We start from the raw sequence: 14,650 nt of genomic DNA, 5'->3' as shown, positions 1-14,650 counted from the left end.
GATAAACAACTGTGTTGATTGTGGATTGACTGCTCAACCAGGATTCGAACCCATGCACTTGACCCTGGATGCCCTGTGAATGCTTCATGGTCAGGAATACAAAATACTAAAATAGCATTGAAAAGCAAGGATAAGGAATCAATCAGCAAGCTGTTCATGTTATGCTTAAGGCCAAGACTGCACTATGCTTCTCAGTGTGATTACTTGATGCATGTAAAGAAGCACAAAGAACTAATGGAAATGGTCCAGAGGAGAACAACAAGGATGGTACCAGAAATGAGAGAGCTGTGCTACAGGAAAAGGCTATACTCCCAATAGGTTTCAAATCTACCCATCTTGGAGAGAAGAGTGAGGGGTGATCTAATTACAACCTTTAAGTTTTTAAAACAGAACAATGATGTACACAGTGAACAGTTCGAAAGATGTATCAATAAGATAATAAGAGGAAACAGCATAAAACTGAGCAAGAACTAATCAAAAAAGGTGTATTTAGAATAATTTTATAGGATGAGGGGTGGGTGACTGGAATAAAATGACTTTTAATATGGTTAATGCTGAGAGCATATATAAATCTAAGAAGTTGTATGATAGTGAAGAACATTCATGAAATGGGATCCAATGAGTAAGATACTCTCTCCTCATTCAGTACAAACAGAAAATTAATTACATAGGACGACTATTTACAGTGTCCACAAAAAAACCTTGTCCAACCCATGTGTTTTCAAAGGCGATATACAATTAGGGTTAATTGCAGGTAAAAGCATATGAAGCCTCTGAAAACACTGCCCTAGAGTTGCCCTCTGCTATTAGTCTGTTAAAGGTGACATGCTAAAGCCAAAAATGCAGCACTGGATTTCAACAGTTATGGAGACTCTTGCCGTGGCCACCCTCTTGAGGGATTCCCAAAGGGAATGAAGGTCGGAGATATAGATAGTAAGTGAGCATATGACACTTTCAAGGTGAAATCATTGTACATCTGGTCACTGGGACTAGTGTTTCTAATGGTGTGAGTCCAGCAAACTGCTTCCAGCTATCTCTACAGAAGGATTTTATTTCTTTACTTCAGACTACCACTTCATTTTGGGAAATTCAGTTCTGAGCACTGTATTTGTTCCACCTGTGCTTCACGACTATTAGCTCTTACCTTTCTAAGAAGGAGAGAGCCTAATTTCTTGCTAAGAAGCAAGAAAATGTGGGTACAAGTGGGATTTTCAGGCACACTGGGCACCCAGAATACACAATCAGGCAGATGCGTGCCAGAGCTCGTGGCCTCTGACAATATCATCCCATCACCCTGGTAACCTAAGGAAGACTTTTAAATCTATAGATAACCTCCTAAGATAAGAAGTATTGAAGTAACCTGCATTTTAGCAACCAGCCTTAAGAAAAGCCATCCAAACTTTCAGGAAATGTCTCTCAAAGAACACGTCAACAATGCATGCAAAAGGACCTTCACATTCCCTCCCCAAGCAAGCTGCCAAACCCCTGCTATGAAGGAACTGAAACACAAACAACCTTCATTTGCAAAGAAATACAAGGAATGGAGTAAGCAATAGAGGTCAACAATGCATGCAAAAGGACCTTCACATTTCCTCCCCAAGCAAGCTGCCAAACCCCTGCTATGAAAAAATTGAAACACAAACACCCTGCATTTGCAAAGAAATACAAGGAATGGAGTGAGCAACAGAGGAGCAAGGTGAAATTTTCCTATGAAGATCCTTCATGTGTGTGCAGTCAAGGCCGTGAAGGGTAAGGAGGCCGGAGGGTGCCAGTCGGTATGACTTTTGTTTCAGAGAGATGGTGAAACACCCAAATAGTGTAATAATCTGTGGTTGCTTTAGTGGTGCAATGGGTAGGGGAGGGTTGTACTTCTTCCCTACAAGCACTATAATAAATGGAGAATCGTACATTAAGGGTCTGGAGAACCATCTTCTTCCTTTTTATGAGGTTTATGGGTGTGATAACTTGTGCTGAACAGTGCACCCTGGTTTCATTTTGCCATTATTAAAAGAAAAAATTTGGAGGACAAATACACTTTATGCTTTCTTATTCTGTGCATTCCTTTTTCCACCTTTCCCTCTTCCTGTAACCTTTGTCAGATGGCTAGAAATGTGATGAACTGGTTATCAGAGATAAATACTCAACTACTGAAGTGGCCTGGGAACTCCCCAGACCTTAACATAATTAAAAACTGCTGGAACAAGAGTGCCTCACCTCATTCAGGATATCAAGACCCTTTGGACCCAAATTATACATCTAGATTACTTCAGGAACCTTGCCAGTTCCATGCCCAGACATCTGCAAATGGAAATCAAAGCCAAAAGAGAGATGACAAAGTACTAAAAGGTAAGTGTAACTTTTTTGTTTATTCTTGTGGTATTGTGAGCGTGAGGGGCAAGCTTATTTTTGTAGTAGAAAAGTGTTTTTGTGGACATGTTTATATCAAAACTATTCATTATAAGCATATTGACAGCTATGTGTCATAAAGGGTGACTAAAAGGGGAAGGAGTAGGGGATAGAAAACCTTCCCTCCAGTATTACTTTCCAAAAGAAGGGACAGAGCAAGGAGTCAAGTAGTTTTCCTATAAGGCTCAGTCATCTGTTCTTGAGGTTACTTCACTCAATATGGGATAAGTACACATGCATACAAGGAAAAAGAAAATCTGAGCATGTAAGTTACTTTATATAGGCCTAACAGTGAAAGTAGACCAAATAGATAAGATTATGGGTGTCATCATAAGAGAAACTACATATCTGAGACCATACTGAGAATATAACTATCAAATCAAGTGAAAAGTGGTATCATTCTCAGAACTTTCTCCACAAGAGACAAAAACCTACTAATAATGATGTTCAATGTATATATAAGCAAAAGTGATAACTGTTTTGTTGTATGGTCACCAATGAAACTAGTATAAATAAACATATTAGAGAAAATTCAAAAGTGTTGCATCAGCAAAATCAAAGGGATGGAACACATGAACTACCATGAAAGGCTGAAAGAACTGCAAATATATACTCTTGAGAGAAGAAAAAGATATGTGAAAATTTCCAAATGGTAACAAACTGAAGGTATAAAACAAAATGTCTTAAACACGAAAATCTCTCAACAAGGAAGATGCAGTTTATCAAGTCTTCAAGAATACCATGAAACTCCAAAATCAAATTAGACAAAAATATGTGACTGCCCAACCAGAAAGCTAAAATGACAGTTCAATATACAGCAACAATTAAAAGAATACTTGACACATGATTGAAATCAGTCTCAGAGGAGCTAAGAACAGACTGTGATGCAGGTGGTAACTGAAAAAATATTCTACATGCAGGGAGTGTACTTCACACCCTGCATTATGTCTAAAATTTAATTGTGGCTACATGTACTCATGTGTAGGCAGGTATTCCTTCTTTGCTGCCACTATCTATACATCTCCCTTCCCTCATTCTCTAGCAGTTTAACTCCCTCATTCCACCAGTCACTACACTTTCTGATATGTTTACCTGCCACACTTCAACTGTGTTGGTAAGCAGCACTTCCCTAAATACCTTCCACTCCACTTGTTTCATTTATTCTTATCCTATGCTACTCTTCATTCACTCTCACTTGGTATCATTGCACACAGCTCTTTTTTCCATGCTCACTTCTTTCATAAATGTCATTTTCTCTCCCCTTAATGCAACTACAAACATTCACACTCTCATCCACCATGATATGATCAGACACTCAGCTGCTGCCCCTCACCAAATTCATATCCATTGACTCCACTTCTGCATGCCTGTCAATTAACACATAATCCAGTAATACTTGCTGAACCCCAGTTTCAATCATCCACATATCAATACATTCTTTTTTTCTTGCTTTCTTTTTTATGCCTGCTCACCTTTACCCACCTTAGTAATGGTCATATCTACACAGCAATATGTGGTCTAAAATGACAAAACTTTAAAATATATGGTATAACTTACTTTGTTTCCTAGTTTGAAGACTTGGTCATAATCAGTGCAGTTAGTATTAATCATTATTGAATCTGTGTCTCCATATATTACATCAAAGTTCATCTTTTGAACGAGATCCCGAGTGTTTAGCAATATTTCACGCCCTTTTCCTGAAATTTCCAAAATTTAGAAATTAAATAACTATAGGAGTATTAAGAAAAAGAGTGTATCATTTACGAAAAATCTATTATCTGCAGAAAGAGACATCATGAAAACTTATGGGATAAGAGTCAAAATAAAACATTATATAAACATCTGCCTACTATCATTCAGTCAGCTCCTAATACCATGAGAGGGATCAAGCAAAAGTTTCTCAGTTTACCTATGCACATCCTCAACCACATTCAGTGTGTAAATGAAACATGAACTCCTACACTCTGAAACACACTTCCGAAGTTCACATTCACACCAACTTCACATATAAAACTCTTCTACTGCTCCTTTTCTTTGGTGTTCTGCCTGTCAGCAGATCTAGTTTCATGGACGATCTTCATCACAATGTAATTCTAAGGCAAATACTGTTGTTTAGGAGTTAATCAATATACTTCACATGTACTAAACAGAACCCATTTACTTAAGTTATGAGGACATTATTATGAAAATCCTGAAATCTAAGTTAATGCTGTACTTGTAATGATTTTTTTTTTTTTTTTTCAAACTATTCGCCATTTCCTGCATCAGCAAGGTAGCGTTAAGAGCAGAGGACTGGGCCTCTGAGGGAACATCCTCACCTGGCCCCCTTCTCTGTTCCTTCTTTTGGAAAATTAAAAAAAAAAACAAGAGGGGAGGATTTCCAGCTCCCCGCTCCCTCCCCTTTTAGTTGCCTTCTACGACACACAGGGAATACGTGGGAAGTATTCTTTCTACCCTATCCCCAGGGATAAATGTGGAGAAAAATTTCTCCATCATCATCACAATAATGGCACTGACTTTAGTTTACAATATTTTTTCACAAAAAAATGTCCTTGTAACATTACTGAAAGGATTTTGCTTAAGATATACAGGTACAAGATCTAAAATCTGGAATGATTGGGACCTGGACATTACTAGATGTTTTTAGTTTTCTTTATTTCTGAATAAATATAAAAAAGCACACTGAAAAACCTAACTTCTTACTCATCAAGTAACTTTGTTCTCGGTTATGTCACCATAAAAATGGTATCCATCTTGTTCTGTTTTTCTTGCACTGTGCTGGGTAAAGGTAGGTCTCACTATATAAGTTTCTGCACATCATGAATTCATCTCAATGATTTTAGTGTTTTGGGGTATAGAATCACACTGCATGAGTGTCCACTCAATATAACAAGCAACATTTCTAAAGAGTGACATGAATTGTAAGCTGACCAAGACTGGATCATTAAGTGTGCCTAGACAATTTGGTGGTGATTTGGAGACCTGCTGTTTCCAATAAGGAACGTCCAATAATTTTGCTTTCTTCCCCATCATATCAACACTCAACCCCTAACAATAACAAGTCCCAAGAAGGCAGCTTCCACTGCAAGGAATACCACTCCAAGGATGAATATAATTACCTGGCATAAGAGATACCATGATCACAACTTCCAAGGTTAAAGAATAAGACCATCACCCTAGAGATGAAACTGAATGTATGGATGGGACTGTTATACAGAGAAAAAATGAGTGATATCTACAGAGCTACTGGGTTAGTTTCTTTAACTGTGTCCATATTAAGCAGCTAAGAAAATCAAAAGAAAGAGCAAAGTGGGTGACACCCCTGATTGCCAAGCAACTGTTTTTAGGTTATGTTTTGGTATCTGAATTGTTTGGGCTGACTCACTAACCAAGGTAAATACCTGTAAAAAAGGCTATGCTTCTCTGATTAAGATTTTGGATATAAATTCTTTGAACCAGATCATGTCAACTCTTAACTTGCATCCCAAAAGGAAAATGGGTTCAGTTGAATGAGAATTCACAAAAAAAATTTTCCATGATGAATATCGCTTGTTAAGTGAAACCTATACAATACAGGAAAAACAAAAATACTATCTAAACTAAAATAAATGTAGACAAATTCCAGATTTTCTTTTTTTTTTTTTTTTTTTTTTTTTTACATATTTACAAGTTCCTTTCTTTTTAAGTATTCAGATTTCTCAGGTACTGTTTCTGTAAAAAGTATCAACTTACATTCTACATGTAAACATCACACACGCTATTTTCTGATATGAAAGAAAACTATGTTAAACCATATAGCTAAACACAGCTGATGAATGCCATATACCAAATTTTGCAGTAGTAAAAAGCTCAATTCATATATATTTTCAGCTAACGTGTTTATGAATTAAATAATATATGTTATTTCACCAGGATCTCAAGTTAAAACATTTGACTTCAGCCAATCTAGAATTAAGGGATGTCTCAATTTGTGACAAGATGCTTCAGCTTGCAACATGAAAAAACTAAATATCTTTATCTTTATGCCTGGCCCTTATATAGTGACAGAGTAACGTCCTCAAGATCAGTTGGTCTGGAAATCTGATCTGTTGTTAGACGAGTCACTGAAACCCAAGTTATAAAAGGAGTTACATTCCTGATCAAAGATGTCCCTAATCTAAGTTTTATGTATGGACAATATCTGAAACAGCTTACTATTTTTATAACACTCTAACATGACTTAACTTATGCAGTCTGATTAAACAAATAGTGACATATCATAAATATTAATTTATCTATTTGTATTCATTATACTTTCTCGCATGTCTCCCATGTTAGATATGTAGCGCATGGAAACAGATGAAAGAATAGCCCAACCCACAAACATACACATGTATGTACATACAAGTCCACACACGCACATATACATACCTACACTTTTCAACATATACGTATATGTCCATACAAAGCTCCAACAGCCAGGATCGAACCTGGGACCCCTTGTGCAAGAGGCAGGCATGCTAACCGCTAGGCTAAGGGACTGTATAATAGGAAACAACTATTCGAAATACTAAGTACTCGAATACCCTTCGTCTCACAATGGTGAGCAACGGGGTCTATCGGTTGTTTCCGAACAGAACACATAGCCAGCTGTTAGCGTTTTACCGAACCTGACTGTACAACACGGAGTTATATGAATACGAATAAAGTGTATATGAATGCGCACCTTCATAGAACATACAAAGCTCCAACAGCCAGGATCGAACCTGGGACCCCTTGTGCAAGAGGCAGGCATGCTAACCGCTAGGCTAAGGGAGTGTATAATAGGAAACAACTATTCGAAATACTAAGTACTCGAATACCCTTCATCTGACAATGGTGAGCAACGGGGTCTATCGGTTGTTTCCGAACAGAACACATAGCCAGCTGATAGCGTTTTACCGAACCTGACTGTACAACGCGGAGTTATATGAATACGAATAAAGTGTATATGAACGCGCACCTTCATAGAACATACAAAGCTCCAACAGCCAGGATCGAACCTGGGACCTGCCTCTTGCACAAGGGGTCCCAGGTTCGATCCTGGCTGTTGGAGCTTTGTATGTTCTATGAAGGTGCGTGTTCATATACACTTTATTTGTATTCATATAACTCTGCGTTGTACAGTCAGGTTCGGTAAAATGCTATCAGCTGGCTATGTGTTCTGTTCGGAAACAACCGATAGACCCCGTTGCTCACCATTGTGAGATGAAGGGTATTCGAGTACTTAGTATTTCGAATAGTTGTTTCCTATTATACAGTCCCTTAGCCTAGCGGTTAGCATGCCTGCCTCTTGCACAAGGGGTCCCAGGTTTGATCCTGGCTGTTGGAGCTTTGTATGTTCTATGAAGGTGCGCATTCATATACACTTTATTCGTATTCATATAACTCCGCGTTGTACAGTCAGGTTCGGTAAAACGCTATCAGCTGGCTATGTGTTCTGTTCGGAAACAACTGATAGACCCTGTTGCTCACCACTGTGAGACAAAGGGTATTCGAGTACTTAGTATTTCGAAGTTGTTTCCTATTATACACTCCCTTAGCCTAGCGGTTAGCATGCCTGCCTCTTGCACAAGGGGTTCCAGGTTCGATCCTGGCTGTTGGAGCTTTGTATGTTCTATGAAGGTGCACGTTCATATACACTTTATTCATATACGTATATGTACATACACAGACATTTATATTATTTTTAATCTATCTTGCTTTATAGCTGTCTCCCGTGTTAGTGAGGGAGCGCAAGGAAACAGACGAAAGAATCGCCCAACCCACCCACATACATATGTATATACATACACGTTAACACACGCAAATATACATACCTATACATCTCAACGTATACCTATATATACACAAACAGACATATACATATGTACACATGTACATAATTCATAGTCTGCCTTTATTCATTTCCATCGCCACCCTGCCACACATGAAATAACAACCCCCTCCTCCCTCATGTGCGTGAGGTAGCACTAGGAAAAGACAACAAATGCAACATTCATTCACGCTCAATCTCTAGCTGTCATGTAATAATGCACTGAAACCACAGCTTCCTTTCCACATCCAGGCCCCACAGAACTTTCCATGGTTTAACCCAGACGCTTCACATGCTCTGGTTCAATCCATTGACAGCACGTCGACCCCAGTATACCACATCGTTCCAATTCACTCTGTACCTTGCACGCCTTTCACACTCCTGCATGTTCAGGCCCCGATCACTCAAAACATATATATGCAATTGAGTGGGAGATGTATAAAAGAAAGAGACAGGAGGTCAAGAGACAGGTGCAAGAGGTGAAAAAGAGGACAAATGAGAGTTGGGGTGAAAGAGTATCATTAAATTTTAGGGAGAATAAAAAATGTTCTGGAAGGAGGTAAATAAAGTGCGTAAGACAAGGGAGCAAATGGGAACTTCAGTGAAGGGCGCAAACGGGGAGGTGATAACAAGTAGTAATGATGTGAGAAGGAGATGGAGTGAGTATTTTGAAGGTTTGTTGAATGTGTTTGATGATAGAGTGGCAGATACAGGGTGTTTTGGTCGAGGTGGTGTGCAAAGTGAGAGGGTTAGGGAAAATGATTTGGTAAACAGAGAAGAGGTAGTAAAAGCTTTGCAGAAGATGAAAGCCGGCAAGGCAGCAGGTTTGGTTGGTATTGCAGTGGAATTTATTAAAAAAGGGGGTGATTGTATTGTTGACTGGTTGGTAAGGTTATTTAATGTATGTATGACTCATGGTGAGGTGCCTGAGGATTGGCGGAATGCGTGCATAGTGCCATTGTACAAAGGCAAAGGGGATAAGAGTGAGTGCTCAAATTACAGAGGTATAAGTTTGTTGAGTATTCCTGGTAAATTATATGGGAGGGTATTAATTGAGAGGGTGAAGGCATGTACAGAGCATCAGATTGGGGAAGAGCAGTGTGGTTTCAGAAGTGGTCGAGGATGGGTGGATCAGGTCTTTGCTTTGAAGAATGTATGTGAGAAATACTTAGAAAAGCAAATGGATTTGTATGTAGCACTTATGGATCTGGAGAAGGCATATGATAAGAGTTGATAGAGATGCTCTGTGGAAGGCATTAAGAATATATGGTGTGGGAGGTAAGTTGTTAGAAGCAGTGAAAAGTTTTTATCGAGGATGTAAGGTATGTGTATGTGTAGGAAGAGAGGAAAGTGATTGCTTCTCAGTGAATGTAGGTTTGCGGCAGGGGTGTGTGATGTCTCCATGGTTGTTTAATTTGTTTATGGATGGGGTTGTTAGGGAGGTGAATGCAAGTTTTGGAAAGAGGGGCAAGTATGAAGTCTGTTGTGGATGAGAAAGCTTGGGAAGTGAGTCAGTTGTTGTTCGCTGATGATACAGAGCTGGTGGCTGATTCATGAGAGAAACTGCAGAAGCTGGTGTTTGAGTTTGGTAAAGTGTGTGAAAGGAGAAAGTTAAGAGTAAATGTGAATAAGAGCAAGGTTATTAGGTACAGTAGAGTTGTGGGTCAAGTCAATTGGGAGGTAAGTTTGAATGGAGAAAAACTGGAGGATGTAAAGTGTTTTAGATATCTGGGAGTGGATCTGGCAGTAGATGGAACCATGGAAGCGGAAGTGAATCATAGGGTGGGGGAGGGGGCGAAAATCCTGGGAGCCTTGAAGAATGTGTGGAAGTCAAGAACATTATCTCGGAAAGCAAAAATGGGTATGTTTGAAGGAATAGTGATTCCAACAATGTTGTATGGTTGCGAGGCGTGGGCTATGGATAAAGTTGTGCGCAGGAGGGTGGATGTGCTGGAAATGAGATGTTTGAGGACAATGTGTGGTGTGAGGTGGTTTGATCGAGTAAGTAACGTAAAGGTAAGACAGATGTGTGGAAATAAAAAGAGCGTGGTTGAGAGAGCAGAAGAGGGTGTTTTGAAATGGTTTGGGCACATGGAGAGAATGAGTGAGGAAAGATTGACCAAGAGGATATATGTGTCGAAGGTGGAGGGAACGAGGAGAAGTGGGAGACCAAATTGGAGGTGGAAAGATGGAGTGAAAAAGATTTTGTGTGATCGGGGCCTGAACATGCAGGAGGGTGAAAAGAGGGCAAGGAATAGAGTGAATTGGATCGATGTGGTATACCGGGGTTGACGTGCTGTCAGTGCATTGAATCAGGGCATGTGAAGCGTCTGGGGTAAACCATGGAAAGTTATGTGGGGCCTGGATGTGGAGAGGGAGCTGTGGTTTCGGGCATTATTGCATGACAGCTAGAGACTGAGTGTGAACGAATGGGGCCTTTGTTATCTTTTCCTAGTGCTACCTCGCACACATGAGGGGGGAGGGGGATGGTATTCCATGTGTTGTGAGGTGGCGATGGGAATGAATAAAGGCAGACAGTGTGAATTGTGTGCATGGGTATATATGTATGTGTCTGTGTGTGTATATATATGGGTACATTGAGATGTATAGGTATGTATACTTGCGTGTGTGGACGTGTATATATATACATGTGTATGGGGGTGGGTTGGGCCATTTCTTTCGTCTGTTTCCTTGCGCTACCTCGCAAACGCAGGAGACAGCGACAAAGCAAAATAAAAAAAATAAAAATATATATGAGGGAATAAGTGGTGCACATGGGGTGTTCAGTGTTGTAAATGGAAATGGTGAAGAGCTTGTAGATTTATGTGCTAAAAAGGACTGGTGATTAGGAATACCTGGTTTAAAAAGAGAGATATACATAAGTATATGTATGTAAGTAGGAGAGATGTCCAGAGAGCATTATTGGGTTACGTGTTAATTGCTAGGTGCGGGAAAGAGAGACTTTTGGATGTTAATGTGCTGAGAGGTGCAACTGGAGGGATGTCTGATCATTATCTTGTGCAGGCAAAGATGAAGATTTGTAGAGGTTTTCAGAAAAGAAGAGAGAATTTTGGTGTGAAAGGAGTGGTGAGAGTAAGTGAGCTTGGGAAGGAGACTTGTGTGAGGAAGTACCAGGAGAGACTGAGTACAGAATGGGAAAACGTGAGAAGAAAGGAGGTAAGGGGAATGGGGGAGGAATGGGATGTATTTAGGGCAGTAGTGATGGCTTGCGCAAAAGATGCTTGTGGCATGAGAAGCGTGGGAGGGGGGCATATTAGAAAGGGGAGTGAGTGGTGGGATGAAGAAGTAAGATTATGAGTGAAAGAGAAGAGAGAGGCATTTGGATGATTTTTGCAGGGAAATAATGCAAATGAGTGGGAGATGTATAAAAGAAAGAGGCAGGAGGTCAAGAGAAATGTGCAAGAGATGAAAAAGTGGGCAAATGAGAGTTGGGGTGAGAGAGTATCATTAAATTTTAAGGAGAATAAAAGGATGTTTTGGAAGGAGGTAGATAAAGTGCGTAAGACAAGGGAACAAATGGGAACTTCAGTGAAGGGGGCTAATGGGGAGGTGATAACAAGTAGTGGTGATGTGAGAAGGAGATGGAGTGAGTTTTTTGAAGGTTTGTTGAATGTGTTTTGTGATAGAGTGGCAGATATAGGGTGTTTTGGTCAAGGTGGTGTGCAAAGTGAGAGGGTTAGGAAGAATGATTTGGTAAACAGAGAGGAGGTAGTAAAAGCTTTGCGGAAGATGAAAGCCGGGAAGACAGCGGGTTTGGATGGTATTGCAGTGGAATTTATGAAAAAAGGGGGTGACTGTATTGTTGACGGGTTGGTAAGGTTATTTGATGTATGGAGAGGTGCCTGAGGATTGGTGGAATGCTTGAATAGTGCCATTGTACAAAGGGGATAAAAGTGAGTGCTCAAATTACAGAGGTATGAATTTGTTGAGTATTCCTGGTAAATTATATGAGAGGGTATTGATTGAGAGGGTGAAGGCATGTATAGAGTATCAGACTGGGGAAGAGCAGTGTGATTTCAGAAGTGGTAGAGGATGTGTGAATCAGGTGTTTGCTTTGAAAAATGTATGTGAGAAATACGTAGAAAAGCAAATGGATTTGTATGTAGCACTTATGGATCTGAAGAAGGCATACGATAGAGTTGATAGAGATGCTCTCTGGAAGGTACTAAGAATATATGGTGTGGGAGGCAAGTTGTTAGAAGCAGTGAAAAGGTTTTATCGAGGATGTAAGGCATGTGTACGTGTAGGAAGAGAGGAAAGTTATTGGTTCTCAGTGAATGTTGGTTTGCGGCATGGGTGCGTGATGTCTCCATGGTTGTTTGTTTATAGATGGGGTTGTTAGGGAGGTGAATGCAAGAGTTTTGGAAAGGGGCAAGTATGCAGTCTGTTGTGGATGAGAGGGCTTGGGAAGTGAGTCAGTTGTTGTTCGCTGATGATACAGCGCTGGTGGCTGATTCATGTAAGAAACTGCAGAAGCTGGTGACTGAATTTGGTAAAGTGTGTGAAAGAAGAAAGCTGAGAGTAAATGTGAATAAGAGCAAGCTTATTAGGTACAGTAGGGTTGAGGGACAAGTCAATTGGGAGGTAAGTTCGAATGGAGAAAAACTGGAGGGAGTGAAGTGCTTTAGATATCTGGGAGTGGATTTGGCAGTGGATGGAACCATGGAAGCAGAAGTGAATCATAGGGTGGAGGAGGGGGCGAAAGTTCTGGGAGCGTTGAAGAATGTGTGGAAGTCAAGAACATTATATCGAAAAGCAAAAATGGGTATGTTTGAAGGAATAGTGGTTCCAACAATGTTATATGGTTGTGAGGCATTGGCCATGGATAGAGTTGTGCAGAGGAGGGTGGATGTGCTGGAAATGAGACATTTGAGGACAGTATGTGGTGTGAGGTGGTTTGATCGAGTAAGTAATAATAGGGTAAGAGAGATGTGTGGTGATAAAAAGAGTGTGGTTGAGGGAGCAGAAGATGGTGTTTTGAAATGGTTTGGTCACATGGAGAGAATGAGTGAGGAAAGACTGACCAAGAGGATATATGTGTCAGAGTTGGAGGGAACGAGGAGAAGTGGGAGACCAAATTGGAGGTGGAAAGATGGAATGAAAAAGATTTTGAGTGATCGGGGCCTGAACATGCAGGAGGGTGAAAGGAGTTCAAGGAATAGAGTGAACTGGAACGATGTGGTATACCGGGGTTGACGTACTGTCAATGCGTTGAACCAGGGTATGTGAAGCGTCTGGGGTAAACCATGGAATGTTCTGTGAGGTCTGGATGTGGAAAGGGAGCTGTGGTTTCGGTGCTCTATTACATGACAGCTAGAGATTTAGCGTGAACAAATGTGGCCTTTGTTGTTTTTTCCTAGCGCTACCTCGCGCACATGAGGGGGGAGGGGGTTGTTATTTCATATGTGGCAGGGTGGTGATGGGAAGGAATAAAGGCAGATAGTATGAATTATGTACATGTGTATATATGTATATGTCTCTGTGTGTATATATATGTGTACCTTGAGATGTATAAATATGTATATTTGCGTGTGGACGTGTATGTATATGCATGTGTATGTCGGTGGGTTGGGCCAAAGCAAAATAAATGAATATATACAGTAAAAGCTTTGTGGAAGATGAAAGCCGGTAAGACATAAGGTTTGGATTGTATTGCAGTGGAATTTATTAAAAAACGGGGTAACTGTGTTGTTGATTGGTTGGTAAGGATATTTAATGTATGTATGACTCATGGTGAGGTGCCTGAGGATTGGCGGAATGCATGTATAGTGTAATTGTACAAAGGCAAAGGGGATAAAAGTGAGTGCTCAAATTACAGAGGTATAACTTTGTTTAGTATTCCTTGGAAATCATATGGGAGGGTATTGATTGAGAGGGTGAAAGCATGTACAGAGCATCAGATTGGGGAAGAGCTGTGTGGTTTCAGAAGTGGTAGAGAATGTGTGGATCAGGTGTTTGCTTTGAAGATAGTATGTGAGAAATACTTAGAAAAGCAAAAGGATTTGTATGTAGCATTTATTGATCTGGAGAAGGCATATGATAGAGTTGATAGAGATGCTCTGTGGAAGGTATTAAGAATATATAGAGTGGGAGGCAAGTTGCTAGAAGCAGTGAAAAGTTTTTATCGAGGTGTAAGGCATGTGTACGTGTAGGAAGAGAGGAAAGTGATTGGTTCTCAGTTTAATTTGTTTATGGGTGGGGTTGTTAGGGAGGTCAATGCAAGAGTTTTGGAGAGAGGGGCAAGTATGCAGTCTGTTGTGGATGAGTGAGCATGGGAAGTGAGTCAGTTGGTGTTCGCTGGTGGCTGATCCGTGTGAGAAACTGCAGAAGCTGGTGACTGAGTTTGGTAAAGTGTATGAAAGAAGAAAGCTGGGAGTAAATGTGAATAAG

General features: G+C 40.3%; 1 protein-coding gene across 1 annotated transcript in view; it reads right to left on the bottom strand.

The window, feature by feature from the left end:
* The window catches only part of PolA1 (DNA polymerase alpha catalytic subunit), a 436,605-nt gene that overhangs the window by 137,582 nt on the left and 284,373 nt on the right, over nucleotides 1–14,650 (bottom strand). Inside the window, exon 20 of the mRNA XM_071683772.1 lies at nucleotides 3,964–4,103. Coding sequence (XP_071539873.1) covers nucleotides 3,964–4,103 — 140 coding nt within the window. The remainder of the gene's footprint in view (nucleotides 1–3,963; nucleotides 4,104–14,650) is intronic.

This window comes from Panulirus ornatus, chromosome 37 (genome assembly GCF_036320965.1).
Source record: "Panulirus ornatus isolate Po-2019 chromosome 37, ASM3632096v1, whole genome shotgun sequence".
Lineage (NCBI taxonomy): Eukaryota > Metazoa > Arthropoda > Malacostraca > Decapoda > Palinuridae > Panulirus > Panulirus ornatus.
The sequence above is the reverse complement of the archived record's forward strand: the minus strand, read 5'-3'. Positions and strand labels throughout refer to the sequence as shown.